The sequence below is a fragment of the Numenius arquata genome, chromosome 7 (genome assembly GCF_964106895.1).
Source record: "Numenius arquata chromosome 7, bNumArq3.hap1.1, whole genome shotgun sequence".
Taxonomy (NCBI): domain Eukaryota; kingdom Metazoa; phylum Chordata; class Aves; order Charadriiformes; family Scolopacidae; genus Numenius; species Numenius arquata.
In genome coordinates this window covers 19608052-19635565 of record NC_133582.1, presented here as the reverse complement: position 1 = coordinate 19635565, position 27514 = coordinate 19608052, and the positions used below count along the sequence as shown (strand labels likewise).

Sequence of the window (27514 nt, the reverse complement as noted above, 5' to 3'; positions counted from 1 at the left end):
GCTCCGGTAGTCCTCTTGGGCTGACCAAAAAACTCCACAGATACAGCTAGCAAAGTGTTGTCCTGAGATGATAACTTGTCCTGTCCTATAGCATTAGCACTTCACCATATACTATATATATATATATAATACTAGAAATACCTAGGCTAACCCATTTGGAAACAGCTTTGTCATGACTGTGCTCAAATTCCTCCCATCTGTTGCCACAGACTTTACCTCGCACTTTGTGCTTCACAGCATTTCTCAATGTCATTCAGTTCTTGTTGCCTGATATTTTAATCCTTCTTCCTACCGAGGGTGCCAAAGCTACTACGCCAGCCACTACACAAGACAGGTCTTCAGACCCACTCTTCAGGACCTCCTTCTAGCAAGCTGTTTCTCTGTCAGCATGTTGTCTTGGCCTTTATCCTCTTTAGCCAATTTCTTACCTGCCTTTCAATCTTTACAACGCTAATCCCGTTCCTTAGCTTAATTGATAATTTTCTGCATTGCACCATACAAAACCCCTACAGATTAGATCTACCATTTGGCTTTCATCTATAAAAATCTGTAAAATTATCAGACAGACAACAGATTTAGATTGGATGATTTACCTTTTCTGAACCATGTTGCATTTTAACTAATTTTCCATTTATCTCCATCTCCCTAATTATTCCTCCCTGGTGTCTACTTCTGATTTTAGTTTATTGCATACTTCATATACAATTCTTCCAACTGTCTTTATTCCCAAACTTGAAAGTATTCAGATTATTGTGTTCTGTTTCTACTTCTGATGTAGTAATTTCCATTTCTATTAATTACTGTGCACTGCCTTCATATTTAACTCTCCTCCTTACTGAATGTGATACAAGGTCCCAATTTCATTTTGATGCCAAACTAAAGGTTGTTTAATTTTGGTGTCTGTTGTCTTTGCATAGCAAAACTATTTCTTCTCTTCATATACAAGATGACCTTTTTGCTGTTTGCTTCACTTTCTTCTTCATTGCCAAGCTTGGTTTATCTTTTACAGCAATAGTCTTTACCTCTTTTTCACCTGCACAGTATCAGTTTTCTTCTGTGATTATTCTATATTCCTTGTTTTCTATTTTATTTCTAACATTTTTTTTGAAGGGTGGTTTGTCTAGTTGCATCTGGAGCTCTCCCCTACAAGTTCTCCACTTGTACTTAAGATACAAAATCCAGATTACTTAATTTTTTTACTTTACACATTACTATATTCATGACTTTTTTTTTTTTTGGCTGTGTCCTCTGGGTTGCAAATTATTGCTGAGGTATGTAACTCAACACATTAATTGTACTGCCTTGTCTTCAAAAGTATACTTGATTTGGAAAATGCTGAGGTTCTCATTTAATTTTTTTCCCCAGAAATAATTATGGACCTATGCCTCTTGGTCTTCTTTTTTCATATTCATTGACCTATCATTTAGAAAAGGTATGTTGTTGGTAAGATCCATCTCTTCTAATAGGATGTCTTTGTTACATTTTTCTGTCTGCACTTTTTCTTGCAATAAATTAAAAGGCAGTATTTGTTACAATATTTTTTGCTTTCTGCAGTTCATTCAAACCATATGCTTGTTCTCTGTTGTTATGCATTCATATTGCTCCACTGCCCCAAATTTCCTTTTTCAGCCCATGCTCACCAACACCTTTAAAACCCATATAGTTTTGTTGAAGATTTATCATTCAAGAGTTAATTATTTCCAATAACAGGAAGATTTCTGCTAATACGTCTGCACTTTCACATTGGGTAGGAATTATAAGCACTTCACCTTTACCTTCACGTGACTCTTCACTACTTTTTCCAAAACACCATTTATTTCCCTCAGAGTATAAGAATTAAACTTCATAATGTATTCTGTGTATATTTAAGGTATTTCTGAACAAATTTTTTCCTATATTGAAACACAAAACTCGTTCAAACAAGGTAATTTGAGATGACTGTTATTTGGCTCCAAGTGCTCAAAGCCCACTGTTATGATACCTGGCGTTTCGCATTTCTTTAAGTTAATCATATCCAGTTATTAACTCCAAATGAAAATGATTGATGGATGGAGGCCTTATGCTAAATGTAAGGGTACTGTTGAATGTTCCACCAGTACAATGCTGTTGCCTCCCTTTGGTGCTACAGTGCTCGTGTCTGGAGTATTGTTGAGCCTGGGAGCAGAGGTGGGGTCAGAAAAGGCTAGTGGGATCGGCTCTTCTGATTGTGGACAGCAGCGACTTCAAATTACATACAAAATGAAACAGCATCTTGAATGACACTTCCCCCCCATTCCCTAACCATTTATCACTGCTTCCTAAACACTGGTCCCCCTTATTTACCCCTGCTAAGGCGGCAATGAAGACTTGGGAATGATGGACTCAGCATCCTTCAAGGTCTTGAAAATTCAGGTCCCATGACAGTGATGTGAATTACCTTCCTCAAGTAGCCAAAGTCTATTCTTTTTTATTTATCCATGTTAAACTCATTCTGCAAAGATAATTCTTTGTTCAAGACACTTAAGAAAGAGTATTTTATAATAACTGAAAGCAATACCAACCCTCAGCAAACATCGTCTGTACAGGGAAACGTCAATGTTGGAAACTAACAATCCTGTGTTCCTCTTCGTTTTGTATAAAAATTAGAGGTAACCAATAGGTTTTACACTAGGACTTAAAACCTTTGTTCATAAATTTGTTTGAAAAATAACATCTTCTCACTATAAGATAAGTAAACCACTTTCCCAATGCCTTGTAGGTCAGAGCACTTCAGTGGGTCATTGCAAGTCTGACCATCAATTTCAGCAGATTACTCAGGCAGATATACTGTCTCTGTTCTTTCTCTGGGGACTGTCTGTGAATAGGCTGATTTTAAACATTTGTTTACTACACTTAACATTTAGATTCCTTTTTCATTTCATGTATTCTTTTAAGTACTCAATACCCATTAGGCAATTTACTATCCAATATGACCAAAGGCAGAACTCAGTCACATAGTGATGCTTTTTTTCCCCTGACTGGTTGGATCATCTGTAAACAATAAACTACTGCTTACTTTAGTCTGAAATTGGTTCTGTTTAGTGATTACATGACTTTCAACTGGCCTCAAACACCTATTGTACAACCGAAAATTTACTTCCATACTTACCTTACACAGTTATTTAAATGTGAAAACACAGTATAAGTGTGTCACATTGAAAAGCTCTTTTGAAATTGCAAACACATCTTTTAACATTTTAACACTTAAGCTATGCAGGAAGACGTGATACTGAGACATCAAAAGATTTGATTCAAAAGTTACACACAATAAAAAGGGTGGAGAAATGGAGAAAGAAAATAAATATTATGACCAGCTAATCGTTGATACAAAAGCCCAAAACCCATACTATGAGTTGATAAGCAGGTGCGGAGTAGCAAGGCACTGAACAGCGCTGTTGTTGGTAAACCCTGTTAACCAGGCACCCACTAAGAATATTAAGAAATCTAAATTACATAGTTAAGATAATATAAACTCCTGGCTCTTCTCTTGCTGTAATGATGAACTAGTTCCTGGCTAGGGAACAAAACCGTTGTTCTGTAATTAAAGAAAAGAAAAAAAAAATCCTAAACTGAAATGAGAAGTAGAAACTGAAGCTTTTCCAAGAACACAAATGAGAACATTTGCTTCTCTTACGAAACACCTAAAGCCGTTGTTTCTAAACAAAAGTATGCTTGCTGAAAACTCCGGCAACTGCTAACTGCAGCTGCCAGGATTATCTCCATGGCAGATGCTTGGAAGACTTAAAAGCTCCTTCTTGGGGTTCTGAGCTGCCTAGTGCATAATTGAGATTTGTTCTCTGGGTTCCAGAATCCATGAGCTGGTAACTTGTATTTTCTTGTGCCTGAGATCTTCCAGTTCTAGAATACTGGGCTGAAAACGTTGGAAATTGTGTGCTGCTGTAATCTCTTAGATGAGCAGGCAAAACAACAGCCAGGGCCTGAGAAATGCCAGCCTGTGTTTCCTTGGGAGCATACTGAAAACTGGATGTTTTTAGCATTTCTGGTTTGGTAACTAGGCATTTCCAATAAAAATGTATTTTGCTAGAAAAGTCCAAACCAGTTCTGTTGTGACCAGTCTTTTAACATGAAGAAAAAAGAAGAAAAATCCCAAGCTAAAAGCCCTGAAAACAACCTACAAAACTTGACATTTATGATGAGCTAGTGTCTGAAAAAATATGGAAATGGAAGCTTTCATCATAACTTCTGCAATACGAATGCCACTTCTTTTACACTCTTTTTTGATGGCTCCAAAACAGTGAGTATCCATGTTTCACTATTCATGCTTTGCAACTAATGAATCTATTGCAAGATAACACTGTAAAAGGAAGAGATATCCTTTTAACAATGCAGTATTTTCAGAAAGCTGCCGTATCTGTGCTGTGATGTTAAAAATCTACTGTCAGACTGTGCAACATCTTGGTAGGAGTCATTTAATTTTTCAGCTTCAACTCTTTTTTGTCATTTTACTTCATAGCTTTTTTATTATATGGCATCCTGCACCCTCAGACAAAGGATGGGTGGATGCGGCCCTTTCTGTCACAGGAATATACATTCAAGTATGACCAAAGACATGTCTAACTCTTTTCCATCTCAAGGTAGGTCTTTAAATATAGACGCCTAAATATTTTCTAATAATTTGGAGGAGGGAATTTAAATAAATAAATGAATAAATATGAAGATGTGAAAAAGCAGCTTTTTAAACGCCACTTAGATGAAAGGCACACAGACAGCACAGCTTCACGGGAACAGAGTTGTTGAGAGGGAGTCCCACTCTAAGAAATTTAGTACTCTGGAACAGAAAGGGAAACATGCACATAGGTTTCTGCACATTACCAATGGCATAAAGAATTAATTAGTAATATTATTTATCCTCATTATTACCAAAGGCTTGGAAGCCTTCACCAGGATAAAGGCGCTGTGAGATTAAATTCCATTCAAGCAGAGCATTTATGGGTCAAGCTGCTTGCATATCCAATATCATCAGGAAAATATCCTTAAGTATTATGACTGAGGAAGTTACAGTGTCAAAAATAGTTGTTTAGCCTGCACTGCCTGCTCTACAAGAAATAATGATGCACCACTGACATCACCACTGTCAAAGTTTAAAATACATAGGATCTTACTGACTTCAGCTTATAATTGCAGATAAATTTAAAAAAAAGAAGTGAGAACATCATTTGAATTATTTTCTCAGCTTGGATAGATGATTGAGAAAAGTCTCCCAGGTGTTCATGGATGGCTGCCAAGTAAAAGTCAAACTAATAAACAAACAATCCTCACCCAAACCAAACCGATTCTACCTCCTGCTCCCAGACCACAGACATCATATCTGTCCTTCACTAACAAAACGAAGGACTGTGTGAAGAATATGGAGTCACAGTAAAGCATGGTCTTTACTTCCACACTCATGAAACTGTGAATTTTTTTAAAGACTATACCTTGAGTGGCAGACTTTACTAATTTAGGAAAATGAACTGAAGCCCATTGAAACTAGCAGAAAAGCTTGTACTGGCTTCAGTGATTTGGATCACGATAGTAAAGTACATGCTTTTAATGGAGGCTCCTAATTTTTCTCCTTTGTTTCCAGTAAGGGCCAATTTTTCATCTTGTGAAGTTTACATAAACCCTCAATTCATGGCCATTGCTTAAGATCTGTGCTGACAAAAATAAAATTGGAAACTATTGCCCCCAACTTGTACCCCCTCTTCTCCATTATGTTGAAAACCACTCTTTTATGGCTTGCTTTTTGATGTAATGGGAAGGCTGTCATCTGCTTCCTTTCATCGGAGGGAACTGGCATTGAAAAGTCATTTTCAGTGGCATCAGAACGCATCAGCAAGCAAGGCTTCAGCTAGCATCATTTCAGATTTCTAGTGCTGAAAGGTTTTGAATATCATGTTTACCTGTGTCCTTTGTCACAGATACTCTCCAGGGTTCTAAATCAAGATATATGACTTCCTTGATTTATTATGAAATATATGCATTTTCTTCATTTGGAAATTGCTACTATACCCAGAAATTCTGAATTTTTATAGCTACATTTTGGATAAAATAATGAATGAATTTTCCAAGGCAGAATATAATTGATTGTGCTTGGCTTGCTAGGTAATGATATAATATAGTGTGACTCAGCCTGCTGGTGCAGAACACAATCAGTATGCAAGCTCTAGCTAGTGGAAAACATAAAATAAACGGCTTAGATTATTTAGTGAGAACCCAATTTGCTTAGAATGATTAAAGCACAACATATGGCTTGCAAACGGAAAGTATGAACTTTAAAAATTCACAGAAAAATAAAGCTAAGGCTGAGACTAAAATGTAAAAAAGAACACTTCTTAAGCTAAAAAAATAACTGAAGTTATACAAAAGTTCCAACCCTGTACAACCAGGGAGCTGCCCCTGAATTTCCCAGCACCACTGGTGTCAGTGTATCCATGACAAAGAATGGCTATTGCAGTCTCTGACAGGGCAAGGACAGTCCTGTTACTCAGAACATTAAATTTCCCCTACGCTATGCCTAGACATCCCTCTGCACAGCACATCTCACATTTGTGTTGCAGCCTCCTGTTTGGTTCCCAAGCTGTGTACCATCATGTAAACCTGTTACCAACCTGTTAAGTTTTAGGACTCTGATCGCCTCTGTTTTTCAAAGCAGGAGATAAATCAATTTTGCTTAAGAAGAAGGCAAAAGGAAAACAGACAGCTAGGAAAGTTCTGAACATCAAAATTGTGTAAAATATATAAATACGGTGACGATTTAAAAAAAGGATTGAAGACATGGGGTTGTATACTTAAATGCTGTGGCAGTGGCCAATATTCAGCCACTGAAGACGTCAGACACCTTTCTCCATCCACTGGGATATTTGGGATCAATTATTGATGACAGAAGAACTAAAAAGAGAGCTTTTATTTAGGGGATACAGATAATTTTAAGAATAATGCCCTATAATCTAGGCATCTATCTCAAATTGAAAGTTATAAATCATTACATTTTAATACAGTAACACCTTGAACAATTAACATCTCGAATTATGAGTATATCACTAGAGTTGTGTCAAGTTAACATGCTGTATTTCTAGCTTCCACGGGCCTGGGAGCTGTTCAATGAGCTACAAAGGTATCTGCATATGGGGTAGGAATATAAACGCAGCTGTTTATAAACTCACTGTCCCACGTCATGATGTTGCAAGTCTGTATTACGAAAAAATGAAATGCTAACAAATCAAAACACTTAAAATGCAATCTTCCCCTCAGTTTGGTTTCAGAGGCTCTAAAGGCCAGTTAAACTAATTTCCTGCATTTTCCATGGATTTTCATAGATTTACTGCTACAGGTGCAATAAATCTGTCTGGCGATAAAAGTAGCAGCACAGGGAAAAAAATCACAACTGTTTCTTGAAAGCCTCATAAAATTACATTCTGCTAGGGGCACTAAACTGCTCAGTTGATCTTAATTCAGCATAACACCACTTGCTTCCCAGTGAATTGGGGCTTCGCCCATTGGCCAATGCAGCCGTAAGCAGAAGGAGATAAGTGTCTGAAAGAGACATACAGCAGGGCTGGGAACGAAACAGCTTTCTAGAAGCTAGAAAACAAGCAAAAGTACACAGTCTTAGGAGGGGAATTAATTTAGGTCATTTAATGTTAACGTATTAAACTTCATTATTGAGTGCAAGTTGCACATTTCACAGTTCCACCTCCTCATATAGAATGACACCTGATAGTAAACCAGAAAGAAAAGGAAGAGGTGATCCAACTAAGGATAAAAACATGGTAACTAAAGAAGTAACCAGATAATTAAGTAGGCTTTTAAATCTAGTTGTTCTCTGAATATAGCCTCTCTTTTCAAATTTCCTCTGCAATGTAAGTTTGAAGGGCGTGAAAGGAGACACCGACAGCTTGGGAAAATGATACTACATTTCAGGTAGTATCCTTCCAAAAAGTCCTGACAAAGGTCTTCTTATCAGAAGTTCAACTGGGAAGAACAAAGAAGAGACATGCACGAGCCACGTGGATTGCAGGATGAGTGCAAACCACAAAGGAAAAGCAGTGATGAAAAAAGTAAATACAGTCTTATTATTTAGGGGGTAACGTTTCCCGAAGACATGGAGAGACAAGACCATTGCACCAATTGCTGGAGGGACCTTTCCTGCTTCTAGAGTTGAAAGAACTATCTCAGGAAAGGATGAAATCCAACTGGATGAGGTGCAGAGAAGGACAGAGAGGTGCTCGGGGGAACAGATAGAGTGTGGCTTGCTCTGACAAGTGAACTAGGGACTGAGAGAAGATATGATTGCTCTCTATTGATTTACCAATGGAGTAAAATGCCAACGAGACAGGGTACTCCTCATGCTAAGGGATACTCTTGGCAGAACAAGTGGATCAAAACCAGCCACAAGAAAATTTATGCTGGAAATAAGAAGGTTTCTAACTGTTAGAGCAGTGATGTTCTGAAACAGTATCCCAAGGAGAGCAGTGGAAGTAGAAAATCTAAATAGTCTGAATTAAGAGTTTAATACGAGTTTATGAAGAAGATTGCTTGATATGTTTACCCACAGGAGAATGAGATTTTCAAACAGTTTTCTAATCAGACGAGTAAGGTGCAGAGGGGACCACCAGCTACTTCAGAGGTGGAACTCAACTGGTTTATCAGGACAGATGATGAGACCTGGCTTTCAACCAGAAAACCTTCCAGTTCCGAGCCTTCTCCTCCTGAGCACTTTTTCAGTATGAGTGACCAAGGTGCCACTGCAGTTGAGAGCTGACATGCACATACAGTAGAAAGACAGGGGGTCAATGAAGTTGAAACTTCTGCCTTCCTGCCTCTGCCAATGTACCCAACAATCAGACACAGGGAAAAACTGAAACCTTTTATGCACCTTGTGCCTTTCAAGTGCCCCAAGTTTAAGGTTTGCATTCGCAAAATTGCCTTTACTTGCCGGGTTTGAGCACAAAGCTGTCCAACCCCTGCTGCCTTTTGAGTTTCTCCCTCTAACAGAGTTTGATTTTGCTAAAACACCACTACCACTCTTTTCAAAATTAGTCTATCTCTTATTGTGTAACATAGGCATTTTTCTTAGAAATTGTGGAATAACATAACAAAATAAATTTTTCTATGGGTATCAAATAATATTATTAACCGGGGATAACAATTTTCAGCTAATACCTAATGTCAAACGCTTTGGATTTGAAGTGTGGGGCAGAAAGAACTAGGAACCAAATCACCATGAGACAGACTGTTCTCAGTAAAATTTTTGTTTTATACTTGCTTTTCGTCTGTCTACAAAATTTTTAAAGCCATAAAAGCAACATAAAAGGCAATAGTGAAAACCAATTTTATGTTGGACTCTGAAGCTTTGAACTTTCCCTGTCTCATCCAGATTCATTCAGGTACCATTAGTATTACAAAATCTGTTTTGGGTTGGTTAGCCACTCAGTATTTTAAGGCTTTCATTTGTCTAACACTTCTCTGGGTCACCATTTTAGTTATCAAGTAACCTCCCTCTTATGAATAAATGATGGTACAAAGCAATTGCCTGTGGCGCCCTGATGCCGCTTCCATGTAATGGACACTGGGGGGGATACTTGTGAGTAATGAAGTGTCATTCCTTGCAATTAGAGACCAAATGTGTGCCTGTACAACACAGCGTTGTAAATATTAGAGGACCTGAGAGATAAAAGTTTAATTTCAACACAAATCTGCTGCACATTTTGGCATTTAGACTAACAGGAAAGCCATTGGTTTGGCTGGTAAGAAAGGTGTAATTCATGGACAATTACAGGTAATAAACTCGGAATCAGCATGAATGAAAGAACCTTGTTACTGGCCAAAAAATTTCTATTGGGTTTCTGAAAGAGTCCTTTCCTTCATGCTGCCACCCTGGGTCTGGTCACAGCAGTTGAAAGTTACCACTGATAAGTAAAATGAAGTTAGTGATATGGTTGCTGAGGAACAGGTACTCAAATCTTAAAAATTGTAACAAAAAGACCAAATGAGCTCTCTTTAACAACTGGAAATCATGAAATAAAATTGGTTCTGGTGTGGGAAGCCTGGAGTATATAAAAAAATCTGCACTTTCACTGTGTTGATCTAGTAAAGCTTGGAGGCTTCTTTTGTTTCATTTTTCTGCACTGGTATTTCTTCAGGCTTACAGCTATTACCCATCTCTCATTTCCACATACCTTGTAGTGGAAGAGGAATAATCCACAGAAGAGGCTGTACAGGTCAGCTGTGAGTAGGGAGAGGTTGACGGCAGTAGCACTGGTTTTCTTTATGACCACTGGCATAAAGCTGTAGAGGCCAAACATACAGGCACTAAAGCCAACATACAACAAGCCTGTGGAAGAGAAACAAGAAGCAAAGTGACCTTCCATAGCCTGCAGAAATGAATTGTGTTGGGAGGAAGAAAGCTGAGTTTTTAGAAAAGGATGAAGAATGCTTTTCAAAGAAACATGGATTCAAATTATGCATGTATACATATATATATTAAGAACATCATTCTAAATATATACAAAAACCAGTGAAAACCATCCCTGCACAGAAGTGAACACAAGGTGTGCTGTATTCCCCGTAATAGCAGTACTGTTTTAAATTGGTGTCTTATGCTACTAGTGAAAACCTCATGTCCAACATAAGTTTGGATTAAATGATACATTTGGACACATTGAATCTATTCTTTTAAAGAGCTGAATGTCCCTAACACCAAGTAAGTTCAGCTGAGTTGGATGGAACATACAATATCTTCTGGGAACGGACTCAAAAAATTAATATAAATGTATTTGCAGGTGAGTTAATGAGCCAATGGATGAATGCATGAGGACAGCACTCAAGTGACAGAGGTTCTAGTCCTGTTTTGCCACCAAACCTGATCAATCACTTTACAGTTCTGTGCTTTTGTTCCTCTACCATTTTTTGTCTGCCTTCCTTAATAAAGCTTTCTGGAGCTGAGACTATTTCTTGCTATGTGTTCACAGAGTGCCTCACACAAATTAGATTGTTAGACACTAATATAATAAAAATACATTACAGTAAAAATCTAATTTCATTAAAAAACCTAAATAACTTACTGGGAAAGAATTCATTGCTTCAGTTATTACTTGATAAATCCCAAGGCAAATTAATCAATATGAAGTTAAAAAACCAGCAAACACTTCACTCATCTGCTCTCATGCAAATATTTCTTAGGCTGCCGTATGCTGCAGAATTCCCAGCTGATAGGTGCACAAGCCTAAATTTAGACTCACGCCAGCTCTTCAGAGCATGTTGTTATTGACTATAAGCTGCAGAAAATCTGATTGCCAAAGTCCTGAAATGAATTAGAAGGGGGGAAAAAAAGCCCATATGATTTGTATCTGCTTGTGGATCCACTTAGCTAAAAACTCTTTAGAAAAGCTATCTAAAGGACAAAATCAGCCGGGATAGTTTGAGTCCCTTACAAGCATCTGAACTGAAGTGCACATTCATCTAAAACAAATACAGCAGTCACAAAATGTCAGTGTCTTTGTATCAATTGTTATTGCACGGTAATGAACTTGAATTTATATCCAGAATATGGATAATCATGGTAAGAACTAGTTTTAATAACAGAAAATTTTTAAGGTGTGCATTGTACAGGGAGTAACAACGGAAACAGTCTTAGGTAGTCCTTGAAAGAGTTGCTTTATGCAAACTCTGCAACTCTTCTGTGGTAGGCAAATAATTGCATCAAATGGAGCCTAGTTTTGATCAATGAGAAATTGTTTGCATACATGAGCATTAAGTCAGCCTTTCTTCCAGACTTAAATAAAGAACAGGTCAGGCGCAAAAGCCATTCTGGACCCAAAGTCAGCATTCTCAAAGTACAGTCTGCAAATTACCAGCTGGTCTACCGAGCCCCTGCTAGTCAGTCTGGATTTAACACACATATTCAGGTGCTTTGCTAGGTTGTGCTCTCACTAATAGTATAATTTTATGGTTATGCCTTGGTGTTCATATTCTTTGGCAGCCAACTACATGCGCTTCACCAGCTGCTTTTCCAAAGGGCATTTCAGTTCCAGTGAAAAATTGCTTAAACTGTAGCTGTCCTATCAGAGGTGAATAGAGGCGGAATTTCATTTACATCTTAGAAATATATGCGACGCTCACCAGGTGGATGGCATTTAGTGGTGACAATAAGCAAACTGGAAATAACGTATGATTTTCAGATATTGTTCCTTAGAGGGCCAGTTTTCAGACTAAAAATATGCTTTAAGTCAAAGCCTTGGAGACTCAGCTTCCTTGGGTACCCCTGCAGTGCTAAGGGCAGCCTTAGGAATTGCCACTAGTGCTGCAGTCCCAGGTGCTGAGACCTGTGTCTAATCAGGCACTAAGTCACCAGCACCAACTGCCTGCAGTAGGCACTGGAAGGAAGCAACCTGCTAAGTTAGGGCATGCTTTTGTAATGATCTGCTGATCAGCTGGTCTGTGTTAAACCCTGAGAAGCTCATAATTCGTAATTGTCTGCTGGCATTGCCCCAAACTGAAGGCTTAATCTGCATGAAGGCAGCTGTGGGTGGGATTCTTTACACCTAACCTTGGACACTTACTGAAGGATGGTGGTCAATGAAGAGATTAGGAAATTTTAGGGGGCAGATCGTCCAACCTCTTTTAGATACCAGCTTTAGCATAGTAAGATTTCTGTCATGACTGTTTATTATTGCTGATGATAAAGGGAGTCTATTTCACTAAACCAGATGTCCACATACCAGGTATCTAAAGTTGGTGGAAGGAATCCCATCTTGTCTTTCAGTGCTCACCCCGATGGGTAAGGCCACCAGTTTTGCCTGTTTGGGTGTGAATGCCTCAGAAGGGTCTGAACTGGGCACTTAGGATTATAGGATTGTGGGGAAGGGAGCTCAGAAGTCTCTAGTTCAAACCCTGCTCAAAACAGGCTCAGCTATGAGATCAGACCAAGTTGCTCAGGACTGTCCAGCCTGGTCTTGAAACCCCTGGGGATGGAGACCACACAACCACGTTAAGCAACCTGCTCCACTGCCTGCCTGTCCTGAGTGTGAAGAGGATTTTCCTTTTATCCATTCTGAACCTCTCATTTCAGCTCCTGCCTGTTGTCCCTCATTCTCCTGCCATGCACTGCTGTGAAGACCTTGGCTCTGTCCTTTTGATAACCTCCTTGTAGGTAACTTCTCGAAGGCATCTCTTCTGCAGGCTGAATAAGCCCCAACCCCTCAGTATCTCCTCACTTGTCTTAAAACTGGGCGTCTTCACACAGATGGGCAGGATCTGCCCCCAGGGACTGCTCTAAAGTAGCTCAAGTATCATCAAGACCAACACACATTGGCAACTTCTGTTTTAGCTCCTGAGCATGCTGGTTGAATGTTGCATAGTTTATCTTTTGCATTTTTACTCCAAAAGCTATCGTTTCATTGGGATGAAATGGAATCAGTTATGATTTTTCATGCTGTTTTCTTGGAATAAAAATCATTGAGAAATAGTCAAACCCTTCTGTAACACAGAACACTTTCTTGGTTATTCAAACTGGCTTTTCTCTTAAATAAAACTGATGTTAATTTATTTGTTATTATTTCATGTATCACTCTACAGAACACGCCATGGTCTCATATGAAACCACTCAGCCAGAATGGTATAATCATCCTTTCAGTCAGGTTGTCAGCATGTATTAATACTTAAAACTTCAAGGATTCAAACAGAGCTACACTGATTTATACTAAGTATGAAGATGACGCTATGTATCAGGGGAATTTCCAAATTTGAAACCAGGAGGGCCACAGCCTGATAAACACAACAGATTGGCTTTAGATTTTATATTCCAAAATCATTTGCATTTTACATCAGTTGAAAGGTAGTTCATCCATTCTTAATAGCACAATTATGGCAGATGGCAACAGGCCACCTTGAGTTATTTATTAGGTTGCCTGCTGTGACTTTATCACTACCATTGAGAAGGCTGATGGTTTCACTCTGCTGGACTGCAGGTTTGAGTCTGTCGCAGTGGATAGCTATTCAGGAGGCCGTGAACACCCTGACATAGATTTGTCAGTCACTACTTGACAACCTTGTATCACTGCCAATGCAATGGAAAGCACACCGAGTGTAGTGGAAACACAAAACTACATATAATTGTCAGCATTTAATCCATGATCAACTGCACAGCATTTCCAATTACTGCTCTAACAAAACAAGTACATATCTACGATGCTCTTGCTAAGATAATCTCCTCCTTATGAAGCATAGGGACTCTTCAGAACTAGTGACTAACTTTCAATGACATTTTAATGGCATCACAGACCAAGTAAGACTTTATTTTAATAGCACATTTCACTGATACTGAGTTACAACAGAACTCCCATGGAAGCATATATGACATTTACATGGATAGTAGATTAATTCACTATGACCACTGCTAGTTCCATCAGTACTAGATTAATTGTGTCCCAGTGCTCCTTATCATGAAATATAAACAAACACTGATGCAATTATGCTAATTATCTCAGATTAAAGAAGGCCAATACACTTATAGTACACAGTTGAGTGTGTTTCTCCATGGATACTTTAAATTTATTTGTCATTTAGTTTTAGAGATCAACCATCAAATCTTCAAGAGTTCTAGTTGCCAGTATTTTGTGAAAGATGCACTGTTTTTATTAAGGTTTATGATAATGAGAGGAAATTGAGAACTAAGTTTAAAGAAAACAACAATGTATCCCATAACTTGTATCCCCTGTCCTCAGGGATTCCCCACATTATCAGTTGCCTTTGCACACTTCGGAGCTGTCATTTTGATGTTCATTCTGAAAACAGGTAACAAGCTACTGTTAATGGATTGCCAAAGCTTGAATCCTCCACTGACTATACCAGTTCTATACTATTAGTATTCTTTTATTTCTTCTATTGTCATAAAGAGTAAAGGAGTGGTTATAGGGACTCTCCTTTCCTAAATGTTGATTTGCTTTTAAAGCAAATAATTTGTTGGGCTAATTAGAAGGGAGTCTTAGATCATAAACTCAGCTTCCAAACTGAAATGGGAAAATGCAATCCACTGCATAGCAAAACACCGTAAGAGCTTCATTGCACATGATGCTACCTAAACTTGTCTAGAAGACACATCTGCTGTATTCCACCAAGAGTACTTGGAAAGCAATTAACCATTTGCATACAGAAATGCTCCCCTTGGAAATGGGTTTATGAGGCTATAATATGCACTGCAAGTGCTTTTTTTAGCTTTTTTTGTTAGGTCCCATTTTCTTTCTTTGGCATTCATTGAAAAGGTTTGGCTCTTAATGACTACCTCATTTATTTGTCCCAGTGTTGCATTGAATCTTAGAACTGGAACCCCATTATTGTTTTACTTCATGGCTGTCTGAATAATTATTTTACGGCATTCATATGCTTAACCTAATGGTGCAAGGAAGGCACAATATGGCTATGGGAGGACAGATCATTTAAGAAAGGTTATGAGGCGTGTGGTTCAACCTTTGGCAGTAACTGGCGGAAAAGTCACAAACACTGGCTCCTGTGAAACTCTGTGCCTGCCTCCCCAAACTCTGGTTGTCTCCATGCCTCCTCCAGCAACTATCTTCAATGAGGTAAAGTGTTTTCTTACCTATTTGCCAATCCCAGGGAACTTTCAACAGCTCTTTGTGTTCCATGATTGCACTATAAGAGAAGAGAAGGCAAAATTTGACGGAAGAGAACAGAAGCTAAATTACTTCCCCTCATTCAATTCAAATGCTGGACAAAACAACATAAATAACCTTATAACAAAAAATCTCTGTAGGAACCAAATGCAATCAGACTTTGCTAATCCACTCTGGTATTATCCCTGAACCTCTGTATTTGAAAGATCTTCAGGGCAGCAATCAGATGTGATAGCATACAATTTGTACTGGTTTATTTCCAGCTCTCTATATACCTGCCCGAAGTGCCCATCCCCCTATATATTCAATCCTCTTCTACTCTTCTGACTTAATATTCTGAAAGCTTTTGAACTTTAATGATTAATAATGTATCTGTCTGAGCTATTCACCCTTCAGAGCAGCTCTGCAGTGTCAAATAAATAGATATCACAGGCTGGCTTTGGGGAGAATACTGTGATTTGTTACACACCAAGAGAGATCAAACAGTCACAGGAATGAAAGTCAGGAAACAAAGCAAAGGATGGGCCAAGATGCAAAAGTCCACTTTCAACATCTTGTAAGTCTTGCATGAACATCAAAGTCCCAGATCCAGAAAATTCTAAGGTGGCAACAAGTCAGCTCTTCCCAATCCAGGCAAATAGACCTTTGGAGATGAGATTATCTCACAAGCTAGGTCTTCATTCAGCTAACAGTTTCTCTGATCCGTGATTTGCAGATAACTCCAGCTGTGCAGAACCCTGCATGCTAGTCTGGACACTCTTTTAAACGAGTATAAAACATGGAATTGCACAGATTGAAAAACAAAGTACCTAGTACAAAAGGTGGTGTGTGAAAGACCGAGTCTAATAGTAAAACTGCAGGAACTCAGTGCCTTCCAGATTAATCTGGTCTAGAGAGTTGCATCCTGGAAATCTTAATTTGCTTGCTGCTGATTTGTAGCAAATCTAATACTGTGTATAGAATAATAAGATCATTTTGTCTGCAAAATAACTACATTGTAAGTGTCGTTGCATGCATAAGGCATATGTCTCTTATCAGCAATTCCTGAAAAATATCATGAAAACAAACTGCAATGTCTCTTTTTCTGTCAAACAGATTTTGATATAACTTAAATTTAGGAACATTGCTTTCATAATACTGCCTATCTGATACAAAAGAAGTATAAAACAATATGCTACAGTCTGTGATTCGTTGTGATCTGTAAAACAAAAAGGAGTAAGAGCAACTTTGCCAGAAATTGCCATTTAGCGATGCCAGATTCACTGAAGAATTGGAAACAGAATGATCTTTGAAAGGTTGTGGTGATTGGAGGAGGTCCCTGATGACTGAAAAGACACATCTATAGCCCACCCAACCTTATGCTAACCTTTGGGAAGATTATGGAGCAAATCTTCCCAGAAGCCATTTGCAGGAAGTGAAGAAGAGATGACTGGAAACAGCCAGCAGAGACTTCTCAAGAGCAAACCATACCTGACCAAACTGACTGCCTTCTATGATGAGATGACTGGCTCAGTAAATAAAGAAGAGGGAATGGATGAGAGGATGAGGTGTAACCTACCTTCACTTTAGCAAAGCTTACATGATTTCCTGAAAGATCCTTAGAGACTGAAGATGTATGGACTGGATAAGTGGACTACCCACAATGTAGTCTAAAGAAAAGGGCCCAGAGAAACCTTGTGAAGTTCAAGAAAAGCAAATATGAACTCCTGCACCTGGGGTGGAATAACCCTATGCAACAGTACAGGCTGGGATCTGACTAGATAGAAAGCTGCTTTTTAGAAATAGACCTTGGAGTACTGGTGGACATCAACCTCAGCACGAGTCAGCAATGTGTCCTCGGAGCAAAGAAGGCCAACAGCATCCTGGGCTGTGTTAGTAAGAGTCTGGCCAGCAAGCTGAAGGACATGATTTGTGAGACAGCAGCTGTTTGGGCTGCCCAGAATAAGACAGACCTTGACAAATTGGAGGGAGTACAGTGGAGCTCTGTGACAATGGTCAGGCGGCTGGAGCACATGATGTAAGAGGAGATGCTGAAACAGCAGGGTTTGCTCAGTGTGAAGAAGAGAAGGCTAAGCCACTTTGTTGATGCCAAATGAACTTTGACCAGTGCTGTGTCTAGCATGCTGGGAAATGGCCCTATTTCCGAGACATTTTTTCCCCAGACTACTTCAGTTTATAGGACCCAAAGGTCCTATATTGCACCAAAGTGGCCAGTAGTGTTTCAAAGGAAGAGTCTGTAAGTGTAATAAGGGGAGCTGGCTTCTCTTTGAAACAATTGGTATATTTAGTTAGATTAAACCTCTGTGAACTCATAACTATGTGACATCTGCTCTTCATTTCAGGTAAAGGTAAGAAAATGCTGAATTGCTTCATGGATCCAAGTAGCAGAAACATTATTAGCCTCTCCCAATATGCAAACTTTTGCCATCTTGTTAAAAAAGTGCACATATGAGCTAAGTGTGGTCAGGGCTCCACAAAGTGCCACAAAAGCACTAGCAGCAAAAAGCTGCAGAAGCCAGTGGAGAAAAATATGCTGGTGAGAACTTTTGGGCCAAAGGTTGACTAGAAAAACCATGAGGCTTTCAGCAAAGAAATGGTTTCCTATTGCTTCCTCCTAGTTGTGTCCTCTGTATACAAAGATGCCTTGTTCCAGTACCAGCTTATTCTCCCCAGTAAAATAACTCACCGACCTTGAATTGTGACTAACTGCTGGGGTCAAGAGTGGGTAATAGCACTATAATTAAATTCAGGAATACGAGACATACATGACAGTTTACATGCACAGAGCAAGACAAGGGCACTGCTTTGATGCCCTCAGAATCAGTTAATACTTACCTACCATGAACACCGTAGGCAACAAAAATGCTTTAGCCAAAGATACGAGGCACATTTACATGCTCTTGAATTTTATATTTTTTAAAAAGGAAGTGCTTATCTGGTAGCCAGTTAATATAAATAATTTTAAGTCACATGTTCAGATCCCATGTTCACATGTTCTACATAAGTATAATAAGCTTTCTGGCCAAAGAAATAGAACTAATTAAGTGGGAATTGATGTGTCATTGCTTTGATCAGTCTCTGGTTTTAGAAGCTGGGTAGCTCAGATGTGCAGGGAGGCAACCTGGTTTTGACTAATAATCAAAAGTTATTCTGTGTGACAAGCACCAGTGACGGATCTGCATAAAATGTGGCAATCTTGCATGGTGATTTTTAGCACAGTTTCATAAGTCACAGTATTACAACACTGGAAGGTACCTTCCAACTCTTAGGCTTGGAGGTGAGGTGCTCATTAGGTACACGTGGATATAGACATAACTCAGTAGCTCCTGAAATCCATGCGACAATCTCCCGACTACTATTTTGAAGAGAAAACGCCAGCTTTTTCATTATTTCCGCCTTATCATAATGCAGATACACAGAATGAGCCAATCAGTAAATACCTTCACACTGGAATGTGTTTTCTACCTGCTTAGAAATCCAAGTGACTTTTTAAACATATGAAACAGAAACAGAAGAGCTGTAGACTTTGTTATTCACAGATCAGACCAACACGTGAAGTATCCACTTGTCTTCCAACAGCAACATGGTAGGATGTGTCTTCTACTCCTCCCTCCCCCTGTGACTATTCCAGGACACCAGTCATAGAATCATAGAATGGTTAGACTTGGAAGGGATCTTAAAGATCATCTCATTCCAACCCCCCTGCTATGGGCAGGGACACGTCCCACTAGACCAGGTTCCTCAATGCCTCATCCAGCCTGGCCTTGAAGACCTCCAGGGATGGGGCATCCACAACTTCTCTGGGCAGCCTATTCCAGTGTCTCACCACCCTCAGAGTAAAGAATTTCTTCCCAATATGTATTCTAAATCTACCCTCTTTCAGTTTAAAACCGTTACCCTTCCTCCTATCACTACACTCCTTCCTCATCTTTTCTGTAGGTCCCCTGAATTAGAGTTATTATTCAAATCCATCGACCTGAAATACGAAAACCAATGCAAATTCCAGGATTAGAAGACACCTACTCTCCACAGGAAATGGCTACCTTTGAAGAGACAGAGTAGCTCATTGGAGGCCCCAATTGCACTTATCAGAATGACTGTGGGGCTCAAACCTGCTCACTTACAGCTGAATTCCACTGAAGAAGGAGCCAAAGAGTCCGATCATGCCCAGGAATTCCACTCGACTCAGATTTCGGACGATATACTCCTCACAAACGTTTGAGATGCCATATAGCGTTGCTCCTCCCAGTACTAAGAGATCCCCTATCAGTTTATTTTCACCTAGGAATAAACAGGGGAAAAATTAGAATGTCTCAAAACAACCACCTTTTGTCTAGAACCACTGTAAGTTCTTCCCTGTAGATTTCAATCTTCAGTTACTCAGTAGCCCGTATCTGGGTCAATAAGCTGAATGCAAACGTTCTGTCATTTTAGCAGTTTTCATTCAATAATCCAGCAGGATCTAGCAGAGGTGAGAGGAGAGCATTATCCTTGCTGTGGACAAGAGAATCTGAAAGAATCTGAAAAAACTGTAAAAAAATATAGAAACCAAGTGGCGTTCTTCAGTGACTAATCCTTTTTATTACTTTTTTTTTGTAGATAGAATGTGACCCAACTATACAGAGCAGTTTGCATCTCATCTTGAAATCTAACCAGTCTAAAACATGTCCAGTATTTAGATGTGAAACCAACTGAAAAATTCCGTGTACCTGTGAAATGAGTGAAGAAAGCATTACAACCCCAATATCAACCTCATTCTCACATGAAACTGTTTGACAAGAAAGAGAGGAGGCAGGATGGGGTGTAGACATGGCGATAATAATGACAGATTTTTAAAAGAGGTTCGTTCAATTAACATAGCAGGACCTAATGCATGCAACAAACACCAAACTATATTTTCAGTACCTCTGGGTATATATAGTTACTAAAATACTATATTATCAAAGGCTGTTTTAAATCTTTTTAAGTCTTGGAGGCTTTTATTATTGGGGGGTGGGGAGGGCTGCAGGGAGATTTGACCAAGATCAAGTTCCAGCTTGAAAACTGAGGCCCTGGCCTTGCAAACTGATGTGTGGGATTCCCTCTGCACATATGGCTTGTTAAATGAATCCTACAAGAGCTACAGTTTCACAAAGCTGCCAGACATTGCTGCAGAACCATATTCCAAATGCTAGGATATAATGGAATTTCCTTTGAAAAGGTTCAGTAGAAGTGCTGAAGCACTAGACTTTTTTTTTTAAAGAAACTTTGTTTTCTTTTAAAATACCTCTTGATTTATTTTTTGAATTCCTACCTTTTTAAGTTTTATTATTCATTTTTAAAATACACTCTGCAGTAAATAAAAATGGAAGTCAAACATTCTGATTTGTTCAAAACGATCTTTTCAACATTTTTCTTTATGGAATTCTTTTAAGCCTTCAGTTTTCATTCCAAACTACAGTTCTGAAATTTCCAGTGAGAAGAAATTTACAAAAATATGAACGGTCATAAGAGGATTGACCAAAGATTAGTTTTTCCAGTGTCCTGTCTCCGATGCTGGCTATAAGCACCAGAAAAGTATAAGTTGTTTAGGGACAAATAGGAATAGGGCAAATGTTTAAAATATTACTGGGAATACTCTCTTAGTCTCCAACATTTTTCAGCTCAGAGATGTGGCTTCTGTGTCTTTACCAAACATGACTAGATTCCTCTTTCACGAACTCATCCAGTCTTTCACTGAATTTCTCTTTTGCACATACTTTGACTGACAGCATGTTTATATTTGACCATTTATCTTTTTAAGATTTGGTACTTATTTTCCTTTTAGCCTTCTTTTGCAATCAGCTACAGAAGATGCTCTTAATTTAAAATAAGCACCAGCACTTTACAAAACCTCTTCATACCCCTGATGCGTTTGACGTTCCACAGTGGCTCCAATCATCCCTCACTGAGCTCACTCATTTGGTATTTATTACAGCTACTCACTGGCACTTCAGGGAAGTACTGCTGAAAAAGCTTTTGACCTTAGAGCTTGGCTGTGTTGAACTGCTGAGACAAAAATATCATCCTTTTGCATCTGTGAAAAGAAGACGGCTCAGAGGCTGTTTGCACAGAGGTGGGATGGCTCCAAGCACCACACCATGATGGTTCTCCCCAGAGTGCATTCACGCTCAAAGAGTGTGAGCATCACCTTTCAGGGCTTTCCCAGAAGAGGAGGCTAAGATCTGGTCAGAGCATGGGCCTGCCTAGCCCAGGACCCTCCGCTGGCACTTGGCAGCACAGGGTTCCTGAGGAAAGCATAAAGAAATAGGGAAGCACAGAGGGGTTTTTATCAGCCGGTTAGCAGGAGACCAGGGATTTTCTGAGATGGAAGTTGCGTTAGATCATTGAACTTAATAGGTCCCGATGGATTTCTTCATTAATTTGTGTAAAGCGCATACATTTTTGGCCTCTACAACACCCTCTGGCAGTAACTTACCCAGTGTAAGTACGCACTATTAAAACATACTTTGTGTTTTTAGCTTTTAAGGCTGATACCTCAAAAATATATTGGGCATCCTGTAATTTTCTCATTGTGAGAAATATTTAAGAACTATTCTATATTGACCCTCTCCATATCATTGAAGACTTCATGTACCTTTAACGTATTCTGTCTCTTTCTTGCCTTTTCTGGGAGATGAAGATTCCCAGTCTGCCTCGTTCTCTTCATCCTGAAGCCATTTTATATCCTTGAACAGCTTTCTCAACTTTCTCCATTGCTTCTATAGGCTTATTTTCTGGTCATTTCTTTTTGACATGCAGTGACCAGAGTAACACATGGTACTCAAGAGGCTAGTGCATCAAAACTTTATATACTGAGATAAAAATGTTTTATACTGCATTTTTTGTTTCTTTCCCAATAATTCCTAGCATCCTGGTTGTCAAATGCCTTTGCTTCTTCAAGAGACTGACTTTGGAACATTCCCCCAGGACTGACATATCCTCATAGACATATTTTCATGGATGTAAAATCCACATGTATCTACTGGTTTCATTGCTAAGGAAATATATATCAACTGACTAGAGCCATTCTAAAGACTTTTAGGTTAAGACAGTTGTACTTGACCAATTTAATGGCGTAGGTCATTCTTCTGAAGAAACACAAGGCATAGCTTGGAAAAACATGCTTTGCATTAATCATTGTTAGCATATTTGATGTTCTCTGGAAGCAGAAGTCATACAGTCCACTGAGGAGTTAATGTTTTGGGGACTAGGTATACCACTATAGTGTAACATAAATAACTTAAATATTAATTATGTTCTGAAACGATTGCTTTTCACACTCAGACACATTTTTACCTTAACCCCCAGCATTATGAGGTGTTTATCTTTGCTTTTGGTTTTAATTACTGATGATCTAAAAATCAATCTTAATGTGTCCCCCTCTTAGATTATACATACTCTTATATACTTATTAACAGGACTGGTTTTCAGACATTGTGGCAAGCTAAAGCTGGGAAGTGCTTCAAAAGATCTGGATTAAATACTTAGACCCCTGTGACTTAGAATCCAGTGTATTACAGAAGCACAAGTACCAAGGTACTCCATGGGTATGAGTTCAGAAAAATGTTATTTTAAGACATACTTGGCATGTAAGGTGATAGAGCACAATCTACTTGGTAGTAATTGCTTTTCCCATGAGAAATGTGCAAAACATCAGTCAGGGTACAATAAAAAGATGTAAACTACCATAGATTTACTGAAAGTTGAGACTATGCCTGCAAATTATACCTAATTCTTGCAGATAGTTTGGAAAATACTTCTTAATCTCTCAGTGATGCATTTTGAATTCATTTTCTCTTACTTTAATGGTTTGCAGGCTAAATTGCTGTACACAATGTAGTAACAGCTGGTGCCTACCAGAGTCTTACGGCACTTCTAATACAGTAAATAGTATGGCCACACAAGGCAAAGAGGTCCCAACAGATCTTGTTCCCTAAAATATAGAATAAACCAAGGAGTTTACTGAGGACTAACACAGCTTCATTGCTTTTGGTGAATTCCTTTCTTTTTTTTTGCCCAGTCCTGGGAAATAACCCATAAATAGCATGGAACTCCTTAACGAAGGGTTTCAAGAATTATTTTTTTTTTTGCTGTCAATACTTATTTGTATTCGTGGATTTTTAATGTATTGTTTTACCCCTTCAGAGAAATCAAACCAGTTCGTCTATTTTACTCTGTTAAAGAGGATGTGGTAATTTAGAAATAAATCACTGCATCTTAATAACATCAATTTGCCACTGAAAAAAGCCACAGTCTCTGTTGTGCATGGCTCTGATCTTAATTTCTTCTCTATATGTAGCAATAAGAAAGGCCAGTTTTTTATGTGTAGGTCTGAATTAAAAGGCAATAATGCATGTTAACAGATTTTTCCTGACAAATTTACGTAACAGCTTTACCCATGTTTTAGTAATGAATATGGCAAATAATATGTAATTATTGCAGTTGAATAGCAAAGTGTCAGTGTTTTACAATCTGTTCCTTGTCTGCTGAGGTCCATTGCCCCACACACTCCTGCTGAACCACAACTCACTTGCCCAAGCACATTACTTCTCAGGATTACTGCAACACAGGATGTTTTCTCAACCCAAGGTTGAAATCCCAATCCCTCTGAAATCAGTCATTTCTCATGCAGCTTTGGCTGGCTGATTTCATAGTATAGAGTATATTCTTTCCTTTTTAGCTGGGGCAGGGCTATTTCTGGAGGAGACCAACGAACTAAAAGTCTCCTTTTACGATAAAGGACAGGGATAAAAGGGGGCAGGGAGATATGCTGAGTACTGTCACAAACTCCCTTGTTTTATTTAGTAGCATCCTGGCAAATGCAGCCCTTACAGCACTTGCATTTGTATTCAGAAAGCTGAGTCAAGAATTTTAAATCCCAGTGTATTATGCTCAGCTCACAATTCAGTGCTTTTAATTAAGAATGAAAACTGTGCCTAATTGACAATCTCTGAAAAGAATTTCCAGCCTTCCCACATCATTTGGGTTGGCACTAGAGAAATCAATGTGACAGAGGAAGTTGATCAATGAAATCTGTCTAGTCTGCATTAATAGCTACACACACATTATTCAAATGATGCTGCACATAAAAAAGAACATTTTACACACAAGAAGGGTCTTTTCAACAATGATGCAGGCAAATCCCAAACCTTTACTCTGAGACTGTATGCAAAGCCCAATTACTACAGTCAGTATGTAGGTCTGGTGTCTTTTAGCATCTACCCAGTGACCGTGCTCCTGTACAAAAAAGGAGCAAATTTCAGGAGAAGTAAGAGTACACGGTGGACATGAGAGGAGCTTATGACTTTGCAGTCAAACAGCTAAGCCAAAACGGATTGAAACTACAAGTATTTAGCTTGTCTCCCCCAGGCTGCACAGAGGGTGACCTGCATTGCAGACACAGGGCCCATAAAGTCCGTTTGCAGCAGTGCTGACTTCTAAGTGTTGACCCATTTTTGTTCCCTGTCCCTTCTGACAAAGAAGCAACATTGAATGGTGTGGTGCTTTGGATCCATGAAGGCACAGGTTTTCATGCCAATTTTCCCTTTTTTTTTTTTTTTTTTTTTTGTCCCAATCTGACACGTTCTGATCAATGGTTTCTCTGAACAGAACTTGGTCATACAACCCATCCATCTCTACTCACCCGCTCCTTGCTGTCTCCCAACGAGGACATCTGCTCCTGCCATGCAGCCCATGCCCAGAATGCAGACCACAATTCCAATGAAATGTACTGCCTTGTATCGTACCAGTAAGAAGAACCAGGAGAGCAGTATCACCACTGGGATGACAAAACAGTCTAGGAGCTGTCAAGAAAGAGGAAAAATCAATAAACAAACCTGCTAACACTTTGCCTTAAAATACTAGGATTAGATTCCAGCAGAGAGGTACAGGGTTATTTAGTTAGTAATAGCACTTTATACCAGACAGGAAGTGTATTCAAGTGGTTATGTTGTCCATCAGACAGAGGATAAGACTATTCTGTTCGTGACTGTTCCACGAATTCAGGAGAGCTGTTGCTCTACAGTAATACTCAACAGCACTGCCTTGCTCTTGGATTCAGATGCATATTTCAAATCCATGGGAAGGAAACCTGGGCCAAAAGAGAGCCACACCACTCCATCTGGTCCTCACCTCTGGTGATTAACAGACAAAGACTGAGGGCAGTTTTCCTGCAGTCTAGACATATGCTTTAATTCAGTCATTTCAGGTCCAATTAGCAGGAATGTTCATAATACACAAGTCGCCCAGATTTATTAAATTTGGCCATATAAATCTGCATGCAGAATATTTATGAAAAATCTGCCCCCTGTGGGGACTGTTAACTCCTTGAAAATATAGTCCCATATGCCTCTGAAGGAAAGGAAAAACCAAAACAAAAAACCACCTTCCCTGCAGTGCAAGAAACTCAATTTTGTTGCCAATAGACCCTGGCTAAGAGCTTTCTCAAAGAAGCGTTATGAAACACAATCTTTAATTGTTTTTTTCAGACACACACCACAAGAAACCCAGAAAACCCATGACAAAAAAACAGAAATGCACCAAATGTTTGTGAGAGGACCTCGAGATTTTCAAATTAAAATACATTTTAGAAACTACCAGTATGTCACCAGGAAATAAAAATCCTAGGTAAGAAACACCCAAAGAAATGTGACTTTAATCCCACTTCCTAAAAGGATACAGATAATTAAGAGTTGTGATTCTGTGGCCTAACAATGAGATTTGACAAACCATACAGGGTACACTACTGTTCAATGCCAACTGATATAGGAGGAAGCAGAGCTATATGACTGCATCTTCTTCCTAATGAAAACGTCTGGAACAACCAAAGGAGGAGACTGGGTCCATAGTTCTGGAAAACTCCTCCAGGTGTTGTTACCTTGATTTTAGATGATGTCATTCGGTTTTTCTTCCCTTTGGGTTTATTATCTGCTACTTGTTCTCTCAGTGTGATTTACCACTAAGCACACTAAGTATTATAAAATAATGATTGCATCTCTTTTAACTTATTTGTCTGTCTGAAGAGAAAAAGATTTTTGGATGATTTCAAGAATTTCAGCGCTTAGGAAATAATTCTTCACATTCTATTGGAGAGAGTCCAGTGGAGGGTTACAAAGATGATCAAGGGAATGGAGCACCTCTCTTATGAGGAAAGGCTGAGAGACCTGGGTCTGAGCCTGGAGAAGACTGAAAGGGGATCTCATCAATTATTATAAATACCTAAATGATGGGTGTCAAGAGGATGGGGCCAAACTATTTTCAGTGGACCCCAGCGACAGGACAAGAGGCAACGGACACAAGCTGGAACACAGGAAGTTCTGTCTCAATGTGAGGAAAAACTTCCTTACTTTGAGGGTGTCAGTGCACTGAAAGAGACTGCCCAGAGAGGGTGTGGAGTCTCCCTCTCTGGAGATACTCAAAACTTGCCTGGATGCGTTCCTGTCCAACTTGCTCTAGGTGACCCTGCTTTGGCAGGGGGGGCTGATGATCTCTGAAGATCCCTTCCAACCCCTACCATTCTGTGATTCTGTAAGACAGTAAGTATCTGCAAGCATCATTCCAGTTCTTTTTTGTGCAAAGGTGACTAAGTGAACCTCAGCCATCACTGGACCAACCACATTTTGCAAAATTGGGAGCTCCAGTCACTCACACAAACAGTATTTAAGAATATAAGGATGTGACCTTTCAGCTGGTAACTGCTGCCTCTCCAGAGACGCAGAGTGACTCAGTGGATATTTTTAACCCCCAATATCTGGAACGCAGTCGTTGTCCACCTTTACACCAGGACGTGACACTGCAGGTTCACTGTGTCACAGGAGCTCTGATGAAGACTGCTTTACTTACAC

General features: G+C 39.2%; 1 protein-coding gene across 1 annotated transcript in view; it reads right to left on the bottom strand.

Moving 5' to 3' along the window:
* Nucleotides 1-27514, bottom strand: part of SLC35F1 (solute carrier family 35 member F1) — a 240289-nt gene that overhangs the window by 13352 nt on the left and 199423 nt on the right. The window contains exons 4-7 of the mRNA XM_074150484.1: nt 25315-25474; nt 19775-19931; nt 15617-15669; nt 10200-10354 (exon numbers count right to left, since the gene is read on the bottom strand). Coding sequence (XP_074006585.1) covers nt 10200-10354; nt 15617-15669; nt 19775-19931; nt 25315-25474 — 525 coding nt within the window. The remainder of the gene's footprint in view (nt 1-10199; nt 10355-15616; nt 15670-19774; nt 19932-25314; nt 25475-27514) is intronic.